At 30.5% G+C, this 21,793-nt stretch overlaps 1 protein-coding gene across 4 annotated transcripts; it reads right to left on the bottom strand.

Annotated features, from left to right (window-relative positions):
* Positions 1 to 768: 768 nt before the first annotated feature.
* LOC113513625 (uncharacterized) lies at positions 769 to 21,474 on the bottom strand. 4 transcript variants are annotated; one of them, XM_052893137.1, is made up of 10 exons: positions 20,442 to 20,653; positions 17,388 to 17,483; positions 14,116 to 14,301; positions 13,161 to 13,214; positions 11,565 to 11,708; positions 10,470 to 10,643; positions 9,446 to 9,547; positions 7,869 to 8,057; positions 6,732 to 6,853; positions 769 to 5,578 (listed from the first exon to the last, which is right to left on the bottom strand). In XM_052893137.1, exons 1-10 carry the CDS (start codon positions 20,503 to 20,505, stop codon positions 5,462 to 5,464), a joined length of 1,248 nt encoding a protein of 415 aa, XP_052749097.1. In that variant the 5' UTR covers positions 20,506 to 20,653; the 3' UTR covers positions 769 to 5,461. The 4 variants fall into 4 exon arrangements, with proteins under 4 accessions (XP_052749097.1, XP_052749099.1, XP_052749100.1 ...); XM_052893139.1 differs by lacking the exon at positions 14,116 to 14,301 and adding an exon at positions 18,880 to 19,366 and having other exon boundaries at positions 20,442 to 20,645; XM_052893140.1 differs by lacking the exons at positions 14,116 to 14,301; positions 20,442 to 20,653 and adding an exon at positions 21,131 to 21,474.
* Positions 21,475 to 21,793: the final 319 nt, after the last annotated feature.

The raw sequence follows: 21,793 nt of genomic DNA, 5'->3' as shown, positions 1-21,793 counted from the left end.
GTTATTATGATTATCATTAGCTAACAACTTCGTTAGTTGTAAATTGACTTACAAATTTTTATTATTATCTGAATGTCTGTCGACCAGTCAATAAGTATATCCTATACTTATTGACTGGTCGCATAAAAAAATATCAAAATCGTTACAGTAGTTTAGTTTTTAAACGGAAATAACTGGCTTTGCCACAACTGAAGCTGTTTTTTTTTTCATTTTTTTATGGAACATAATCTTATAAATGATACTAACATGGGATACGTATACGAATTGTTAGTCCCCTTTCATGTTTTGAAAAAAAAAAACTATTATAACTTACATAATTGTGGGTTGTTGGGACAGAATAGATCTCTTTTAAAGATAAGTTCACCTTTGCTCACACCATTTCTAATATTTGTGACTATTACTGTATTTCTGAGTGCAATAAAGAATATGGCGTATTCTTTATATCATAATTTTCATTACATAGTTTTAAACTTAATATTAAAATAATTATGTTTTGTATGATTATAAGGTTGATAATATAAGATTAATTTGTATTTTAAGACCATATGTATGTAATTATTTGTATGTATCTACCTATTAGTCACAAACTAAAACAATTGATTGATTTAATAAATATTACGCAGGGCAAATTGAAACTGACATAAACTGTTTGACTATTTGTTAAAATTAATCATGTTCACAAAAACATAAGGATTCTCTTTATACATTTATTCGGCAGAGTATATTATACGAAAGAGTGGATAGGACATTGAATTAAAAATTAAAAAATAAGTGTTAAATAAATTTCTTTTAATAAAAATAACAGTTTCTACTTATTTTCAGATAATCTGTTAATTAAAAATATTATATTATAAAAATTAAAAACTCCAAACTTGAAAGGTCGAAAATATCCCATACTTTATTTATATGGACATTTTAGTGAATTATCGGTTCTTTTTTATATTCTCTCTTTTTGTGCCTGTTTATTTATTGTAATTTATGTGTTATAAATAATACAAATAAAGAATCTATCTATCTATTTTCTCAAGTTGTTTGGGAAAATATTAATATATAATAGTCAGAAATATTTTGTCCCTTTCGTTTGTTGTAGTGATCTTTAATTGGTCATTTTTTTAAAGAATTACTTATTTTTACGATGATTAATATTATTTCTGGTATTAACATCATAGAAAAGATTAATAGTAAAAATGGTTTCTGTAAATCTATTTAAAAAAACTTTAACTCAATCAATGTCTAATTGAAAACGCATAGCCAAATCAAAATTGTAAGTTACCTATATGCTACAAAAAAAAATTAAATAAATAAATTAACCTCTTAAAGAACGTATGTAGTTGATTGTACTAAAATTGTTGTTAAGAAATGTTATTGGATTGGTGTACACTTGCAAGACGCTGATGAAGTGTGACGTGGTGAGGATAAAAACTTTATTCTTATAAATCGCCATAATTTCCAGGTTGAAATGCCTGATGGTCGACAACTGCTTTACAGCAAAAACACGAATGAGACAGATACCCAAGCAAATGATTTTGATACAAAGTCTTCCTCTGGTTTATTTGAGGGAAAAAATTAGTGATCTTTATAACTGTAATAAAACAGTAAATTTTTAGATATTTATCTATGTGTTAATATTTGTTTCCTCATCACTGTTGTACCAAATTAGATGCAAATTTTACGGTTTTGTTCCTGAAAGTCAAATAGTCTTAGTAATAGGCACTCATATAATCTAATTGTAACTACACGATCTCTGTACATGAGAGATTTAAAAAAAAATATAAGCTGTCTTAATATAATGCCAAATTATTTATTAATCGAGATTGCTATATTATTTATATTGCACATCTTATTACTAAATATATATTTTTATATTATTATTTAAATGGTGCAATAAAGAGTATATAAATCAATGATTTATGAAAATTTAGTTTGACTTTCCGTCTATTTGTTTGTTCCGTGTTTACGCAAAAATTACTGTATCAAATTGGATGCGCGCTTCACAGTTGTATTTCTATAGGTGTAACCTAAAAATTGGTAATATATTTTATCTTCATACGCCATTTATGGTCTATTCCACTGACTTTTCTACTTCTGAAATACACGTACTAATAAGCTAGCCTGTTTGTTTTTACTAAGATAGGATATATGAAGTAATATCATATATAATATAGAAATAACAGTTACGTATATTTAAAAAAACAAAGAGTACGAAGTCGCAGACAAAAAAATTAAAAATATTTTTACTGCAAATGACCGTTTCGCTGCTAAACTCCACGTCCGCTGTCGGCCATTTTGATGACCGAATTTTTAATTACCCTTTCTTATGATACCGCGCCGCCATTGGCCGATTCTGTTCACCGTGTTCCGAATATGTTTTTGCCGGTCAATTCTTGAAACGAAATTAAGTAAATTATAATTTGAAATGTTTTAATTCGTCGCGATCGCTTGGGAAGAGATTTGGGGACAAATTGGATGATGGTTATGTGCGGTACCCTTACTTACTTGTGAGTATTATATGTAAGTAGCTTTTGGTTCTTACTTAACAGTACTATATCGGCTGTATCAATCGTCATAAAATTTGTTTCATCTAGTATTTTAGGTTAAGAAGAAAATAATTACTTTTTATCTTAGTCAATCGCTATGTTGCAAACGAAGCTACATGTTTACAGTACTAACTCTAGCTACTTTATAATAGCTATATACCACGGCTTCGCCTGTGTAAATATTAATGAATAGTTAAACGAATTTGAAATGAGATTTGGTACAGACGTAGGTTATACTCTTACTTAATTCATAGGATAAGTAAGTAAGAAGATAAGTTTTATATACTTGTCACGCGTCAAGTTCAAGTTGATTGTGAGTAAGGAATGTATGTAATTGTAAGAAATATGTATTCAATATAAACAAAAACATTGATACAGAAACTATTTCATTATTGTAAAATACTTTTTTTTTGTTTCTACGATAATATTGTTTTTTTTTTGTCTTTTCACAATACATGCATGTCAATATTTAAATTTTATTCTTCTGGATCAAAGTTCCTACAAATTTATCAACAATAAAAACCAGCGACCAGACAGGAGCTGAATACTGTGCTGAGATTTTAACTCATAATATTTGTTCTCAAATAACAGAAAAAATAATAAATTAAATTCAATATTAATAAACATTAACGATAATAGAGTAGTAACCTCGCTGCCTGTTACTGCTATGTTGTTTTTTTTAATGGGTGACAATGGAATGGTAACCCCGCCTGCGCTATTGGTAACGCTGGTGGAGGACTAGTGATAGATGATAGGTGAGCATGAAAGCAGGTCAGTAAGCCCATCGTGAAGAATTCCACCAGAATTAACCACGATAGTTTCCAGGGGGAACCACGGTCGACCTGATAGGGTATATTGCCAGCAAGGGGGTAGTTAGACCCCATTACTAACAATCTCTTCCCCCCGGTTTATGTTGGTTAGGTAATAGGTGAGCTCTGTCTGATACTGAGCCTCGAACATAATCGACTCTGATGATGGTTTGAGTAACATCATAATTGGTGAAATAACTAAATTAGAGCATTTTATCAACCGAGTTAAAAAAAGGAAGTTCTCAATTTGGTTGTATTTTTTTTGATGCCTCATAATTTTGTCAGTTATAAACTGATTTGGGAAATTCTTTTATATCTGAAAAGATATACCTTAGATCAGTGATTCTCAACCTTTTTTTTGTTGCGGCACATATTTAACGATTTCAAAATTTGGCGGCACACAAAGAAAAAGATAAAAAATATTTACTTACTACAACACACTGCATAAATAGTTTATGACAAAAATTTTAAATATTTGCAAAATTTGACGGCACACTTTTAAAAATTGGCGGCACACAAAAGTGCCGCGGCACAGTGGTTGAGAATCACTGCCTTAGATTGTCCCAAAAAATTTATCATAGTCAGTTCAGTAGTTTCTTTTAAATCAAATTAACTTGTTTTGCCACATTTGAAATAGTTTTTTTTTCTGGGTTAAAATCTTAAAATATCCAAAAGCTATTTTTCATTACATACTTTTAGGAACGGACCTTGCCTTATATCAATTGCCAAGATAACAAATAAAATTGGTGGCCCGTCCCTTATAATTAACTTGCTTTCGTATCAACACTTTTTCTTCAGCATCCATCAAACTGTATTCTCAGAATCGGTGATTTTACAATTAATGTAGGTACTTGAATTATATAATATATAATCCAATACGAAACTCGGGTACGTAATATAAAACATTTCTAAAGAATAACTATCGTAAGTTGTATTGTATTGTGCCTTATACTAATACTAGCTTCAATCCACAACTTTGTCCGCGTGACCGAGATATATTCACGAACCGGGATAAAAAGTAGCCTACGTTCTTCTCCATTCCAGAGGGAGACTTTGTACAAAAGTCGTTTTTTTATACAACTTAGAATAGCAAACAATCTGACGGCCCACCTGATGGAAAGTGGTAATCGTCGCCTATAGACATGAGCAGTACTATGGGCATAACAGAGTATACTGTTTCGCCCATGATACCCCTCATGCGTTGCCATTCCTGAGGACTCAGATGTTATTCCTCTGTACCCAGTAAATTCACGCCATATCCCACCCTTTAAACCGAAGCACAGCCGTGCAAACACAATGTTTGCTTGGGTACCTCTGTCCTCTAAAGCATGTTTGAAAAAGAATAAGAAATTTTACATGTTTTTCCAGCTATACCAATTTATCAATTACCAAATAATCTAGACCAATTTAAGACAAATATTACAAGATTTGACATTTCAGTCCACTACAGTAATGTAAATTTAAAATTTGCTTGTATTTAAATGTATTGAGAAATAGCTATATAAAATTATTAGTTTAAAATAGTCTTGCAATATAAATTATTTTAAGCGATAGTGACATCTATCGTCTAAGTGGAACAATAGTAATTCTTATGAGCATTCAGTATCCTATTTAGTCTACGGTTGTATTATAATAATTACAAAGTTAGTTACTAGATGTCAGGAATTACAATTAATTTTATGTTATTAAATTGTTTACAAAATCATGTATATTTATAATGATTTTCAAGGCTTCGTTAGAATTATTAAAATAATATTTTACAAAACAAGTATATTATTTATAGGGTTACATACTCAAAAATACTATAATTACCTAAGTAGTCTTTATTAATATTTTAAGTGATTAATTATTATCTACTGGTTACACACGCGGTAGAGAATGACCAAAAATTATTAATTAACAAAGTTAATGATTTCTGTGCCGTTAAACAACTGTGCTAGCATAGCTGTGGTTTACTTTGAAGATAGTGCATTTACTGGATAAGGAGATGCATTTTTTCTTCGGAATTGCACCGTATAAGAAGCAGTTCAGCGGTTCAGCATAGTATTCTGTGCTGTTTACATTACGTAAGCTGTCAGCTTATTTGTTACATCCAGTTGGAAAAAAAAGTAAAGATTATCGAGGAGCCAGTATACCAATAATTTCCGAATACGCAACGTTCTCCCTTTGAATTGGTGTGTGTCTTTTTGCCGCGTTCAGCTGTAATTCAGCATACTGTACGTTTATAGGTTCCTGGAAATAAATATATATTTTTAATTTACTAGCAATATATTACAGATTCTTTCAAGTGGTCAATGATTATAAGGATATTTTATTATTTTATGATATAACTCAATCAGACTATAAAACTCCATGATGATTTATTCCAAATAAATTTACCGTGATGGGCCAACTGACCTGAGGGCCTACCATGAAATGTTTTCCGAAATTTCGGAGCCAAACGAAACAGAAATTTGATGTTAAAATTACATAATACATGCCGTTTGGAAATATTAAAAGTGTTAAAATATTGTTCCTTTGGACTTTTATGATAGAATGTATGACGAACGAAATGTTAAACTCCATTTATAGGTTCGATTTTGGTATAAACAAAAACACGAAATTGAGTCCGAAATTTCGGAATTTCATTTCATGGTAGACCCGCTGAACTTATCCTCGCCTATTATGTCTATTCGTACCACGCCGATAGCGCAGACGGTGTACTCGTATAGTCTTCAAAGGAAGGTTAGGCTAAAAAGTTAAGGACAAGTTCTCATCTTTGTAATTTGACTGAGTAGAATATTACCATACATCTAACAATTTTATAATATATATGTATGTAACTAGGTATGCATATTTATTACAACTCCGTTCACATTTAAAAATTTAAAAACGGGCAGATTGTTATCTTGCTATTAAATCGTTTATCATCATGAACATATCAGTCGTTAACTGTCCACTGCTGAACATAAGCTTCCCCATAAGTTGGAGTTTGCCAATAGTTGCCACATTTGACAGGGGGGTTGGCAACCGCAGTTAGGATTTAGCGATGTTTTAAGAGAGAGGCTGCTGCCCATTCCTTGATTATTAAGTTCCCTTAGTCGCCTCTTACGACACCTAAAGGTAAAGGAAGGGCTAGCCCATTCTATGCCTGGGTCACCAGGTATATTTATAAAGGTATTTATAAATGTAAAATTGCAGCTTAATTGCATCATTATCATCATTTCAGCCATGGTCTGTTCTCTGCTGGACATAGGCCTCCCCCATGGACTGCCATAAGGAAAGTCAATTAATTGCATACCAAAAGTAATTCTAATTCAGCTTGCAAGATTTCAACAAACAAATTAACTAAGTATTTATTTAACATACATTGTAAGTTAAATAAAAGTTTGCAAAAAGTACATACGCTATATACTGCTTCTTCTTGTGAAGGAACATTAACTGTAACGTTTTTTCTTTTATAAAAATACCATAATGCTATGGTTATAAAACCCAGTAAAAGTACTGATATATATACCATGGAGAATCCTGTAAACAATGAAGTGATGAATATAGTCATAGATATAATTTCCTCCCGTATCATGATGTGTTTTTACACTAATCACAAAATTGTGTAAATTAGTATTGTTTGACCATCTTAAGACATTGAATAGAATTTGTTCCGATAACAAAAAATAGATCCAGTAGGTAGTGAAATGGGACAAAACAGTTTTTCCCGGCTGGGTAATAACAATATGAAAAGAAAGAAAGAAAACATTTATTGGCAACAACAAAAAGAGTTACATTAATTACATATAAAACGTCACGTAGTTAAACTGTACTAGTGCAGTAACTCGTACATTACTGCACTGGCTGCAGGAATCCGACACACAATTCAAGAAAAAGTCCATACACACCTTATGAATTTACAAAAACGGTAATTAAAATATATGTATATTATAATTTTTTATGTTTATTAAGTATACCTGTTATTCGGATTCTTCGTTATTCGGGTACCCACCCGAATGTAGGTAATGAGAAATCCGAATATTTGTTCAATATAAATAATGAAATACCGCGTTCGTGAACGTTCTTTCATTCAAAATGTCGAGAATTCTTTTGTACCATATTATTATTTGGTCAAAAAAAGTTATTCAAATAAATAAATGAGGAATATGCTTAAAATAAATAAAGTAATAATAAAAATATATACAAATGGAATTTATATCATTAACATATTTTTAAGGAAGTGTTCTAATAGTGAAATTGAACATTGTTCCCCAATAAACATGGGGTGTAAAAGGAAAGAAAGATTTTGATCCTGCCATATTGTTAGGGCGCGCCTGAGGTCCAAATCTTTTCATAATTTTTGGATATGTGTCTCCTTGTGTCCCCCACTCTCTCCCTAAATATGGCTATGTTTAAAACTATAGCACAGATAATATAATACTTGCTAGATTATAGTATTATTAATGTATTTCCCAACAACAGTTATTGTTGTCTAATAGAACGGTAAATTTCTTGTAACAAAAGTTAAAAGAAATCTAATAAGAATAATAATTACCTTCACTGCTGTCGTCGTATAACAGTATGATATGTTTTGAAATGTTTCGTCTGTATAATTTTACAGAGTTTTGAAAGACTATGGAATAATATAAACATATCATTTCTGTATTATTATCTTGCACGCGCAACGTATATGTAAAAGGATTTAATTTATCAACTCGACTTACATTTAAAATTTTGTTATTGTCTGAAACAAATATACGTCATTAAAATAACTCAAATATAAAGCTTCTAGTAACAATAACTTATATAGTAACAAAATTGTTTGAAATGATGCCCACAATCGCCTTTTATCATCACGTTTTTTGGTGAAATACAATCTTAAATTATTATTTTTATGGGATTTTTTTTTGATGGGTGAAAATGGTATGGTAGCCCCGCCTACGCTAACGGGATACACTGGCGGAGCACCAGTGAAGGGTGATAGATGAGAATGAAAACAGGCCAGTTAGCCCATCATGATGAATTCATCAGGACGTAACCATGATAGTTTCCAGGGAGAACCGCGAGGAGGTCGACCTGGGGGTATATTGCTAGCAATGGGATTCTCAGTCTCCATTACTACAACCCCTTTCCCCCCTTATGGGATTATTATGAAGTAGTAACTCCGTCTGCGCTATTGATATGTCCTGATGGAGAAACAGTGAGAGATCAAAAATAGGCACGAAAGTAGGTTAGTCAGCTTATTGTGACGAATTCAACAAGAATTAGTCATGATTGTTTCCAGGGTATTCGATGTGACGGGATATATACCTATATACTCTATCCTAGAGACTTGCTAGCTAACAATGGGATCTCTAGTTCTCATTATTAACAATCCCTTCATCATTATTATATCAGCCGTTAATTGTCCACTGCTGAAGATAGGTCTTTTCGAAAGAAGGTTTCTTTAGCTTAACATTATTTTTAGATGTGGGTTATAACAGGACAAACAATATCTGTTATTACTGTTACTATTACGCAATAATTACAGGTACCAATATCTGTTATTAAATAACATGAGTTATTTTTTTTTTAACCACGGCCCATTAGGAACAAAATAACATACAAATTTTAATTAAAGTATTATATAAAGTTAAGAATTCGATTTTTAAAGAGGATTTCTTCTTATGAAACGACATACTTTAATTTTGGTTTATTTCAAACAAATACTAGGTGTGTCTCGTTTTAGCTTATGACAATATTATACAAAAGACAAAGACAAGAATAGCTGTTTTTTTTTTTTATTGGCTGTTCTGTTATTTCAAGCTATGTTAGTGATCGGCTGTTATCGAATACTGAAAATGTTGATTGTTGATAGTGGTTGAATAACTTAAGTATGGTGAAATAAAAATGATATTTTTTAACAGATATAATGACACCGCAAGAACAACTGTTATCTGTTATCTTCGAATACTTGTGATTTATAACTATAAATTCGATATATATTGAGGTAGTATTGTAGTAGTTTAGTAGTGTAATGTCGTAGTTATGATAAATATGCCTCACTCCTAATTATTTTTCATTAGACCCATTTACCCACCAGTATATTCCTCATTACCACTAGTAGTTAAAAAATTAAATATGAGTACTCACTATCGACTTGAATAATAATCTGTCCGTGACAAGTACTCTTGTAAACGTCATTCAACTTGTAATATGTTAGGTTTTTATTGATTGAATCATTTGTTACCCTATCTGAAAATAAAAAAGTTATATATTCTAGTTAGAGGTAAACAAAGACAATTAAATTTATTTTTGTTAAATATGCAATTGTATATTGTATGTGTTTATAGTTTGTTTTTTTTTTTAATTCATGTAGATGTGGGGTAGACTTTGAGATGCCATTTCTGTAGACTTATCTCTTAACATAATTTGATGGTTTCGTGAAATTACTGTTTACCATCATATTCTAGATTTATAATAATTTTGACTTAATTGTTTTAGAAATTTAGTTCATATTTGTCCTTAAAATAAAGGTTATGCTGCGATATCAAATTGAATTTTAGAGATAGATTTTGAGACATGGCGCCTCAGAATCGACTCCAATATCTGTGCCTCTAGTAAGAAAGGATTATAAGTCAAGTTGTACTCTTTTTATTTTTTGAAGCCATTACAGATAAGATTTTTTTTTTATGGTGCAGGAAATGTGAGGATATCTTTATAAACAATAAAGATACACACGTGCAAAAAATTACAAGGCATTACCAGGCTATAGCCTAGTATTAACTTCCTGAGTCCTCAGGAATGGCAACGTACTGGTATCATGAGCAAAACAGTATACTCTGTTAACAGAGTGGACATAAGTCTATGGGACTGCTCATATCTATAGTCGAAGCTTACCACTTTCCATCAGGTGGGCCGTTAGCTTGTTTGCTATTCTAAGTTGCATAAAAAACTGTTCAGCGCGCAGACCAACAGTCCACGATTGAAAAAATTCTAGTAAACTAACCAGCTATATAAATATTATAGTTTAATGTTCAAAATAACCACATTAATTGACGATTATTTTTGTCGATAAAACTCGATTTTTTAAAATGTAATGAGTGCTTATAAGACTTTCGACAATAGTTTTATAATTGTTATTATACAGAAAAAAATATATCAACTACGTACTTACTTTTTATATTTGGTTTTACAGTTATATAAAGTTTATTTTTGTAAACATTATTGATTTTACCAGCTTGTATTATTTGCTCACAGTTTATAGACGTGTTGTTATCAAAATCATACAATATCATGTAGACTTCCAGATTATATAAAGCTTCAAACATATTATTGACTGTAAAAAAACTGTATACGGAATTAAAAAGTATCAGTAATATAAATTGTCAACCAGCGAAATATCTAAGAACCAGGAATTGTATCTAAGAACAAGGAAAAATCTTTTTGATCTATACTGATAATGTAAAGAGGAAAGGTTTGATTGTTTGTTTGTAATGAATAAAAATAAAACTTGTCGACCAATGGTAAAAATTATTTCGCCTATATAAAGCTATCAGTGAATAACATTACACTATATATTATTTTCAAATAGTCTAGCCACCTATATGAAACCGGGACCGGTTAAAATATATAACAACCGGACCACTAGTTAAAATATATAATAATTTCTTCTGCATATTGTTAATTTATTTGAGCGCGCCGATATTTCGAGACTGTTGCGAGAATCATGATAATGACGTAAATACTAGTTTAGTATGAACTACAATTTTACGATCCCTCTTAGGTTTGACAGTAATTGGGTAGGTAATATAGAGCAATATCTATATATTATATTTAAAATATTTATATATTGACCCAATAAAATAAATATTAAATATCGGTTATTCATCACCAATTGAAACCAAATGAAGCACCCATTCGAAATGAATATAATAATGTAAATATTCGAACGATGTTGAGCCGATTTTAACTCATTACAATTATAAATCATTATTTATATCATCAAATAAATGCCATTCCCGAATAAAATGTCTTTTGTTTTGTTATGTTAGGAAACATAACAAAATACCATTTGAAAGATGGCAGTAAAATTTTACTGCCATCTTTTAAATCAAAACACTCAATCAAAGAGTCGGATGGACGTACTTTTTTGCACAGTCTGTCTGTATTTCTTTCTCTCTCTCTCTCTCTCTCTCTTTCTGATACACACATATATTTTAAACGTTAATTTATGCATAAATATATATAAATATTTTAATTAAATTGTTACCAGATTGTTTTCCAAAATTGAAAGTTAGCGAACACTTGATAGTGTCGCGTTTGTTTTTTGTTTTTCTTATTAAAAATGTGTGTTGTACAGCTTGTCCTTTAACTCTTTTACTAAAGAATGATAGATCATTTTGTGAAGCAGGTTCTGCAACAATTATTTGAATTGAATAAAAATTAATAAAAGGGCGAATTATAAATACTATTCCCTTTTTTCACTTTTTCTTTAAACTTAATCTTTTTGATTACTTTGTTTGAATTATAGATTTTTTTTTAATTTTTTTTATATTTATTAAAGGTATACACAACAGGTTACAATCAATAACATTATAGACATTATAATAATAGATTGAACTAGATTGAGACCCAGACAGGTATACACACAGCATGGTTAAAGCAGTCGGCAAACAATGTTAAATTATAAAGTTATATAAAGAAAGCATATGAATTTGGTAAATAACAGTGAAGTACATGCAAATAATAAAAATACATAAAGATATGGACATGTCAAAGAGACTTGATGGCTGATTGTAAAATGCTTTTGAAGGTGTTTAGACGTGAGTTGAAGATATCAATTTGAGGACATTTAGCTGAAAATTCATTAAAAGTACGACACATACGGATAAGCGGGTTATAATACGATGTATTGTTCTTATAAACGCAGAGTGCAAATGTTTTAGGACTCCGTGTTATAGTTTTTATATGGAAGGTCAAAGCAGAGAGTAGAGAAGCCGAGTGAATTTGCTCATCTAACACAATTAATTGTTAAAGTAATATTTATTATATGTATATATTTATTTAACATATTATGAGTATGTTTATATTAGTCTAATCGTATGTTTATAATGTATGAATATATTAAGTATTACTTTGTTTTTTCTCAATGCACCGCCTACGTACTTCTCGGTTTACCCAATGATTGACTGGTAGAGAACATCGTCTATGTTAAGTACGCCAAATGTACGTGCATATAAGTTTAAATAAATCAATGATACTGTATATTTATATATCTTTTTCTTGTACCTTTCCTGTACTAGATTACCTGCTAATTATTTTCTATCTCTTTTAGAGATAAGCACGCTTGCAAACAAGTAGTAAAAATAAGCGCTGTACCTTATCTTAAGTGCAATAAAGAATATAAATATATATATCATATCCTATCATTATATCCCATATCTTATCATTATATCCCATATCCTATCATTATAAGACTTTTTAATGAAACAAATGAAATGAAAGATAAGCGAAAATATTACAAGCATTTAAGTCAATTTTATTTTAAGAATATTTCCACAGGTGATTCCGTATAGGATTTCAGTTAGAGTTTTGTTTCATTTAGTGATGTATGATGATTTGTATACGTCTATTCTTAATATTTCACTTATTTACAAATTAATATTTCAATATAATTTCAATTCAATGATTGTAAAGATTACTTCTTTGATCATTGTAAAGTGTGACGTGTTGAATACGAAGTTTCATTAGTTTAGTGTCTTGTATTTTTGTCAATAAAAAATAAATGCAAGCTACTGACGCCCTTGTTATTTCCATATACTTGGGTAAAGTAAATAAAATGCATAATACGGCTTTAAACGCTTACCAATACATCTATTTTTCAAATCTATTGTTATGTTCCGGCTCATTTGTTTATATTCTGTAAAAAAAATAAACACATGTAGTTTTTGGATGCATAATGCAATTCTGATTAATTCTTAATCTATGAAAATGTGAAATGATTTTTAAAATGTGGCAATTTAAAGGTTTTGTTTCACTTACTGTACGATAATATATGTTTTTAGAGTACCAGTAACGGATTATTTAGTGTAGATGAAAGCAATTCTGTTAGCTTATCGTGACGAATTCATCTAGAATCAATATCATCATGGTTTCGAAACGAACACGCGTGTAGGACAATGTAACGTTAATAGTGGGGCCACTAGTTTCTATTAATAACAATTCTTTCATCCTCCATCCCCGTCACACGGTGCAGGATAAACTTACCCGAATGGCTTTAAAATCAGTATCGACATTGATTTACGCGGTAAGGAACTAAGGGAAAGATTGTAATACACAAGCGATGCGGAAAACTATCGGCCAAAAGCTAGCTCACTGAAGTTATAAAATGAGTTTCCTGGGGACTTTAAAATAGAGTTCTTCACAAAGGCTGTAACAATGTTTCTGAAGATTCGACAGTATGAGCGTGACACTCTTAGTGGTACAGACGGGGGGAAAGGAATTGTTAGTAATGGTAACTGAGAATTCCATTGCTAGCAATATGCCCAACCAGGTCGACCTCCTCGCGGTTTCCCCTGGAAACTATCATGGTTAATTCCTGATGGATTCATCATGATGGGCTAATTGGCCTGTTTTCATTCTCATCTATCACCCTTCACTGGTGCTGCGCCAGTGTATCCCTTTAGTGCAGGCGAGGTTACTATTCCATTTTCACCCATCAAAAATAAACAAAAGTGGTACAGGCGTAACCTTTCGATACCAAATGGGCTATATGATTATTTCCCACCATTACATAAAAAATACGAACGATGTGTACTCACCGTAGTTATGTATATGATTTAATTCAAATAATAATATTTCCTTACAAAATTTTTTATCTCTTACTATATTTATATATAAATATCCCTGTACATTTTCATCTATGTATATTTCAAAATAAATTCTGCGTGGATTTTTTTTTAAAGTTTTATTCGCAATTCGAACAGATTTGTATGTATTTGTAAATACTGAAATTAAAAATAATTTTATTTCATTTCAATTAACGTAGGGTCGGTTGTTGAACAGTGAACCAACCAGGAACATTGAACCACCACGATGTTGAAAAAACTGCGAGGTTGCCAATTCGACCGATCATGTTAAAACTTTTCTCGTAGGCACCCTTCCCCTTTCCCGTAGTTAACCGGTGGCCACGACTTGAGCGTGAAGTGTGACAGTGGTTTATTTGTTTCTCACCAAAAAAACATAGAATTCTCACGTAAGTGTCTCTATTTTTATATATTTTGTTATTAATTTTAGCACCAAAAGCTTTATGGTGTCGATATTGTTATAGTTTTAGACGTTTTGTCAATATGCTCATTGCTTTGTAACAATTTAGCCTACAACCTATTTTTTTTAAATATTATAAGTTAAATAGTGTGTGTATTGAACAGTGAACCAGGTTCGCATAGTACACAGTGAACCGGTTCACTGTGTACCTTATGATCCTGGTTCACTGTTCAATGGTAGTGTTATGCTGAAAATCAATAATATTTTTGATTCTTTTAGGATCCCAAGGCCAAGAAATAAGGAAAGGAAAATTGGAAAACACAAAAAAGACGATATGATGTCAGCATTACTAATGGTAGAAAATGGTAGCTCCATTAGGACGGCGGCAAAAACCAGTAAATAGTTATACCAGATGAAGACAGTGAAACCAGTGAAGGTGAAGATATAATTCTTGAAAGTGAAACGGACCTAGAATCGGATGAGGAAGTGACCAAGAATATGAAATTATTGATGAAAATTTTCCTTATTTACAGCGTAAACCAATTATTAACGAATACGTCCTAGTCTTGCTGCAATCTAAAAAACGGACTGTTTATTACGTTGCAAAGATTCTGGAAATAGAAACTGACGATAAATATTGCGTTTCGCGTACCTAAAATTAAAAGATCGTCTGAATAAAACCTTTATGTTTCCTCTAGAACCCAATATGGCTAATATGAAACTCAGTGACATTAAAATGATTCTCCCTCCTCCTTGTGTGTCCGGTACAAAACGTCTAATTAAATATTCCTTCAATATAAACTTATCTTTACTAAATATGGCGTAAATATTTACTTTGACGCATTTTGATGTATTTTTTTCGTGATTCTTTATTTTGTCAGTAAATTAATGAAGACTGTTAATTATACTATTTGAAGAAGGCTGATTGTTAATTTTATCCAGAGGTTTATATGATAACTTAGCGTTATTAAGAAGTTAACTGCTGTGAAGAAAACTATACGAAACCATTATAATTGATATGTTATGTTTATTTTTTGTTTTCCCAGTTCTTGCTTCAACTGGTAGGTAATTAAATGAAGACTGATTTTATTATTATACCATATTATACCATATTTATTATTATTATTATACCATAGAGAAAGCACTGAAAACCAAAATTTTTTTGTTATTAGAAGTAATATTTTTTTTATTGTATTTTGTACAACAAAAATAAAAGACAAAATCAAAAATTTTAAGGATTTTTACTGGTAACGAAATTGTGGTTCACTGTTGAAATACAGGTGGTTCAGTGTATACTACCTATAGTACACAGTGAGCCAATTCTTTATTTTTTTTTAAACTTCATTTACGGTCTTTATTCGTTTCTCTGGCTTTCTGTAACTTGAATATGAGGAACTGTATAAAATTGCCTAAATCATGACACCAAAACGAAATTCTTAACTTTAATTTCTAACAAGTTATATGACTTAGAAAAAAGGTTGGTTCACTGTTCAACAACGCACCCTACTTTATTTAATTTTTGATTGTTTAATATGAGTTTAATATTATAAAATCCCACTGTCACAATATTTATTCGCGCTAATCTTTGAAATAGTTCAACCGATTTTGATATAATTTTGTAAACATGTATCAAAAACATAAATATGAAAAAGAAAGCCAAATTTGTTATTGAAAATGTATGTTTCTTGACTTTGCCAACAATAGAATTGAGATCTAAATGGGTGCCAAGTTTATTTATAAGAATATGCAGTATATTAAAATAATATTTAATATAGAATTTCTTTTTTTTCCATTACTATAATGTTTGGTATTTAAAAATGTAACTTCTTATATTTGCATAGTCAAAATAGTTACATAAAACACATTTGTAGTTTATAAATAGGAGCTGAAGATTTTACTTTGCTAGTTTTCAAAGGTATATAAATAAGTTACATTCGATAATTTTTTTTTACAACACAGGGCGCAAACAGCATGCGGCTCACCTGATGGTAAGTGACTACCGTCGCCCATGGTCACCCACAATACCAACGGCATTTCAGGAGTGCTGCCGGCCTTTTAAAAAGGAATACTTATGCACTTTTCTTAAAGGTTAAGTTGTCATATCGGTTCGGAAATACTTCTAATAAATATTTGACTAATCTACTTAATTTTTTTTACGTATAATTTTCTATGCAAGTTACTATTTTAATGTAGTCTGGTTTCTATATGTTACTTTTCCAAAAATGTAGTTTGTTGGTAAAAACTACCAAATAAATGACTATAAAAAAAAAACGATAAATGAATATACGACTACGGTCAGCCTTTGAAAATCACTATATCGTCATCATCATTTCAGCCATTATCTGTCCATGGGTAAACTTAGGCCCCCATAGACTGCCATAAGGAACGGTCCTGAGCCACCTGCATCCACTGATTCCCAGCAATTCATATGAGATCGTCACTTCATCTAGTGGGGGGTCGTTATACACTTCGTTTGCCCATACAGGGTCGCTACTCAAGAATATTTCTTCCCCATTGGCTGTTGGTTTAAGATATAACCTTGATAAAAACTTGTATACCCAAGAACCTTCCTTCCTATAAATATGTATTATATATTTAATAAATACGAAGAGGGACAGACTATACCGCACAGAGTAGGTAGTATTTGCTGTGTATTGTGTACATTATGTACATGTGTAACGGTCTGTTAGTGCTGACATTATATCTACTTTTTACTGCGAAATATGTTGTGTTTCTATTTGCAATACATTTGAGGTCAGTACTCCATGTAATAAAGAGACGTGCTGTACTACGTTTGTACGTGTAAATTTAATATTTAAATACAAACCATAAAAATCACATTCTATATTCTTTCCAGGTACATTTAATAGTATTATGTTAAGATTTAGGTTACCGGTGCCATAATTTATAACTTCGCCGAGTCCTGAAAACAAGTGTTCATATATATATTTTTTCTTTTATTTATAAACTACTTCCAAAACGAGACATTTCTGAATTTGTACCTATATTACGTTTTTTTTTTACAACACAGGCAGTGAACGAGCATGCGGCTTACCTGGTGGTAAGTGACTACCGCCGCCCATGATCACCCACAACACTAACGGCATTGCAGGTGTGCTGCCGGCCTTTTAAAAAGGAATATGCTCTTTTCTTGAAGGAAGGTTGTGCGTGGAAGGAAGTGCCTTTAAAAACGCACGGTGGACGTCCAGATGATTGGGATGAAATTTTAGTTTATGGCGGGTTGTATGGTGGTGAAAATTGTTGATTTATACGTGATTATATTCTCAATTCCGAATAAATTTTATAATGCTTTTTTTTATCTACAGAAATTATTTCGTATTGGTCCCAATGACAACTGATATCGCTGGTTTTTTTTAATATTTAGTGAAACACAAAAAAATCAAAAAATGCAATTTTTTTTATAACCATTGTGGATTTTTTTTTGTAAATTGGATTGACAATTAGCTAATTGTTTAAGACGTCATAGTGATCCGCAATTTTTTTGAGTTTTGAGGTGATGATGAGGTTAAAACTAAAACTCAAAAATGAGGGAATGATGCCTTAGCGAGGGAATGATATAATTTTGGTATTAAAACTACATAAACACATCATAATGAATGATTTTTTTATTATTGCAAAATTATATGAGTCTAGTCTCATCACTATTAATAATGTAAAAAATTTACATAAAATAGGTACTTATATTGTTCATAATGATAATAAAATTATTATCTTAAATTTAAAGTCTTCACTGCCTTTATTTTCTTATAATTTGCTTATATTCTAAAAAAAAATAATGAACTTGTAAGTTCTTTATTTATTACATTTAACACATCAAGTTCCATCTAACTTACATTTCACATATCTTCGAATTAAAAATCTATCATAATTTCAGCAAATAACAAATTTTACCAGAGGGAGACTTTGTATAAAAGTCGTTTGCTTGGGTACCTCTGTCCCATTCGTGTTTCAACTGTAAAGCAGTTGTGTTTGCATAGCTGTGTTTCGGTTTGAAGGATGAGATATGGCGTTAATTTACAGGGTACAGAGGAATAACACCTGAGTCCTCAGGAATGGCAACGCATGGGGGGTATCATGGGGGAAACAGTATATTCTGTTATGTCCATGGTACTGCTCATGTCTATAGGCGACGGTTACCACTTTCCATCAGGTGGGCCGTTAGCTTGTTTGTCATTCTAAGTTGCATAAAAAAATAAAAATAAATTAGGTCCTATAATAAAAATATAACAAACAAATCAATTCTTATTTAACTTTTAAGTCTGAATGACAGTAATAAGACAGTAATAAATGGCCGTTACCAGTATGATTTACCAATTTCTCTAAAATTTACTTTCCTTCAGTTTTATTAAGTATTTTGCATTTTTTAAAACTTTATCTACTTCCTCTACAAAGTATTAATTTTTTTAAGTAACTTAGGAGGTTTAATTATTTGGAGAACGTCATTCCATGCATAAAGTTATTTATCTTTCATTATGGGCTTCTTCCGGCATTTTGATACTTTTTTCATACATATAATGAATACTTCTTTATTACATTTTTTTCTGTAAACTGCGCTAATTTATCGCCACTGTTCCCTTTTTTGTCATCTTTCTCTTAAATTCATAGCACTTTCAAGCTTTACTTGATCTTTTTTCCCGAATATTTAAGTTTTTCTTTTTCTCAAAGTTTTTGTAAAGTTTCAGCACAAGCTTTCCTCTTTTCGCTTTCTATCGTATTCTTTCTTCTTTAATTAAGCTTTCGCTGTCTTTAATTTCTTCTTTTGTGATATTTTTGCTACAATATACCCTAAAACAAACCAAGCAAGCAAAATCCTTATGCAAAATGTTAATAGATGTCATTACCTCACCCAGACGTCATTCCTTCATCTATAATTTATATGAGAGACTGACGATAAGGAAATGATGAAATAAAACATTATTGTACATAAGTATAATATATAATCATATTGTCTCGTACAATTTTAGGATAAATTATTACCCCCAAAAATATATAAAAGTATATTATAATATTATACAAATAAATGCTTACCTTTTTAAAAAGTGGTGTGAGAGAATCATATTCAAAAATGTAAATTTGGAAAAGTTCTTCTTTAAAATACTTTTAACACAAATCCTTACCGCTCACACACTAGTATGCCGTGTTTTTTTTTATTATTAATATTACTAATATTTAAAAACATAAAAGCTGCGTTCAATAAATTTTAGAATTATGGTCAAAATTTTTATGTTTAAAAATTGTGAGGGAATGATTAGATTTTTAAAATTTAAGAATATCATCCGGAACATTTGTGATTTATGGATTACAACACATTTATTTACATTTTATACTATTAATAAGCATATAAATAATTGATAGTAACATAGTCATTTTATAGGAAACTTTTTAAGACAAATATTTAAATGTGTTTGAATTTGTAGATTGGGACACAGTGAGGGAATGATTTTTAGGGTATTAACTTGAACATATAATTTTTATTTTTAATAATATAGATAAATTTATTTCATAATTAGGTACGGCTAGTGACGAAGTTTCTTAAAAAAAATACTCCATGATATCATATATTGATATAATATATTGCTCGATAAAAATTAGCAAGGACAGCAATTTCGATTTTTTTTGGGAATCACTATATATTATACTCTCGGCGTACGAGTATAACTCACACCGGTTCGGTTATAATTAAATAAAGAGATTGATACATTGATTCACACAAGGGTACACAGAAGGGTTTGGTGTTCAAAAACTTTAACTTATAACATATGTCTATACATGAAAGTAGTTAGTTCACTACTTCCAGCAATGTGATTTAATGTTACTAAGCCACATAGTTCTCATGAGCAAAAATTATGAAGGTACTTACTGGATTCTTGACAGATTGTTGTAGTTATTAGAAATAAGATTTGAATAATGCTGGCTCTATACATATTTAATGTCAATACTTATTGAGGTTCACATAATAAAATAGATAAGTATGAACAATTCATATACATACATGATCCAATAATAATCAATGTATGTGCGTATTCCTATTGTCTATGAGTAATTCGTTATTATATTTACTTTAATATCAATTATTACAAAACCCACAAGGAAAATGTAACGCACAGCAATGATTTTTTATACTTGTAGCAGTAGGTACATTATAATGAAATAAACAGTGAATAAACACGGGAATAAGAGAACTGTACTCATAGCAATAAAAATCAAAATCGATTAAAAAAGAAATTTCCAAAAAATTCTAATTGAAAACCTATTCTTTATTGAACTTAGAAAGAATCCCGAGTCATCTAGGTATAAGAATTTATTCTTATGATATACGTAAACGTTTGCAGAAATAGGACTATCAATCAAATGTATATATATTAAATTATGTAAAAAAAATATTTTAACCTCTGTTTTGCCAATATGTCGTATAATTTTATCAATATGATGCTGTTTGCGGCCATTCCCACAGAGACCGCCAGACAATGAGAAGTTTTTGATAAATTTATTTACTTGCGTATTTATTTGTGTTAGTCGTAGTTTTGCGTATAATAGATAAATACACACATTTATTTATTGTTATCGCTTGCAACCACTATCTTGAAGATATTCTTGCGAAGCATTTTCTTGCATGTTGAGTTTCTGTTTAAAAGATAAGAAAGCTTCTGATCACTGTGAGCTGCGGGTCTACCATGAAATGAAATTCCGAAATTTCGGACTCAATTTCGTGTTTTTGTTTATACCAAAATCGGATCAATAAATGGAATTTAATATTTCGTTTATCATACATCCTATCATAAAAGTCCAAAGGAACAATATTTTAACATTTTTAATATTCCCAAACGGCATGTATTATGTAATTTTAACATCAAATTTGTGTTTCGTTTGGCTCCGAAATTTCGGAAAACACTTCATGGTAGGCCCTCTGTTCATATCATACACTGTATATATATATATATATATATATATATATATACTATAAGTTACTCATAAAATGAGTTTTACTGATATTGAGGTACCTATTAATTTACATGTTTTAATATATAAAATAAACATGCCACTTTCACGACTGTAGTTAATTGTGATACATTTGAAATTATTGATGTATAAAGCATGTGTACTTGTTTATATACTATAATACTATACTTTATATGCATAGGTACCTATTATTATTTTATTTTTTAATAAACTTTTATGTATTTTAATTTAAGTTGCATAACTGGTGTATGC

The sequence above is a fragment of the Galleria mellonella genome, unplaced genomic scaffold (genome assembly GCF_026898425.1).
Source record: "Galleria mellonella isolate WM207_F2 unplaced genomic scaffold, CSIRO_AGI_GalMel_v1 utg172, whole genome shotgun sequence".
In the NCBI taxonomy this organism is placed as follows: domain Eukaryota; kingdom Metazoa; phylum Arthropoda; class Insecta; order Lepidoptera; family Pyralidae; genus Galleria; species Galleria mellonella.
The sequence above is the reverse complement of the archived record's forward strand: the minus strand, read 5'-3'. Positions and strand labels throughout refer to the sequence as shown.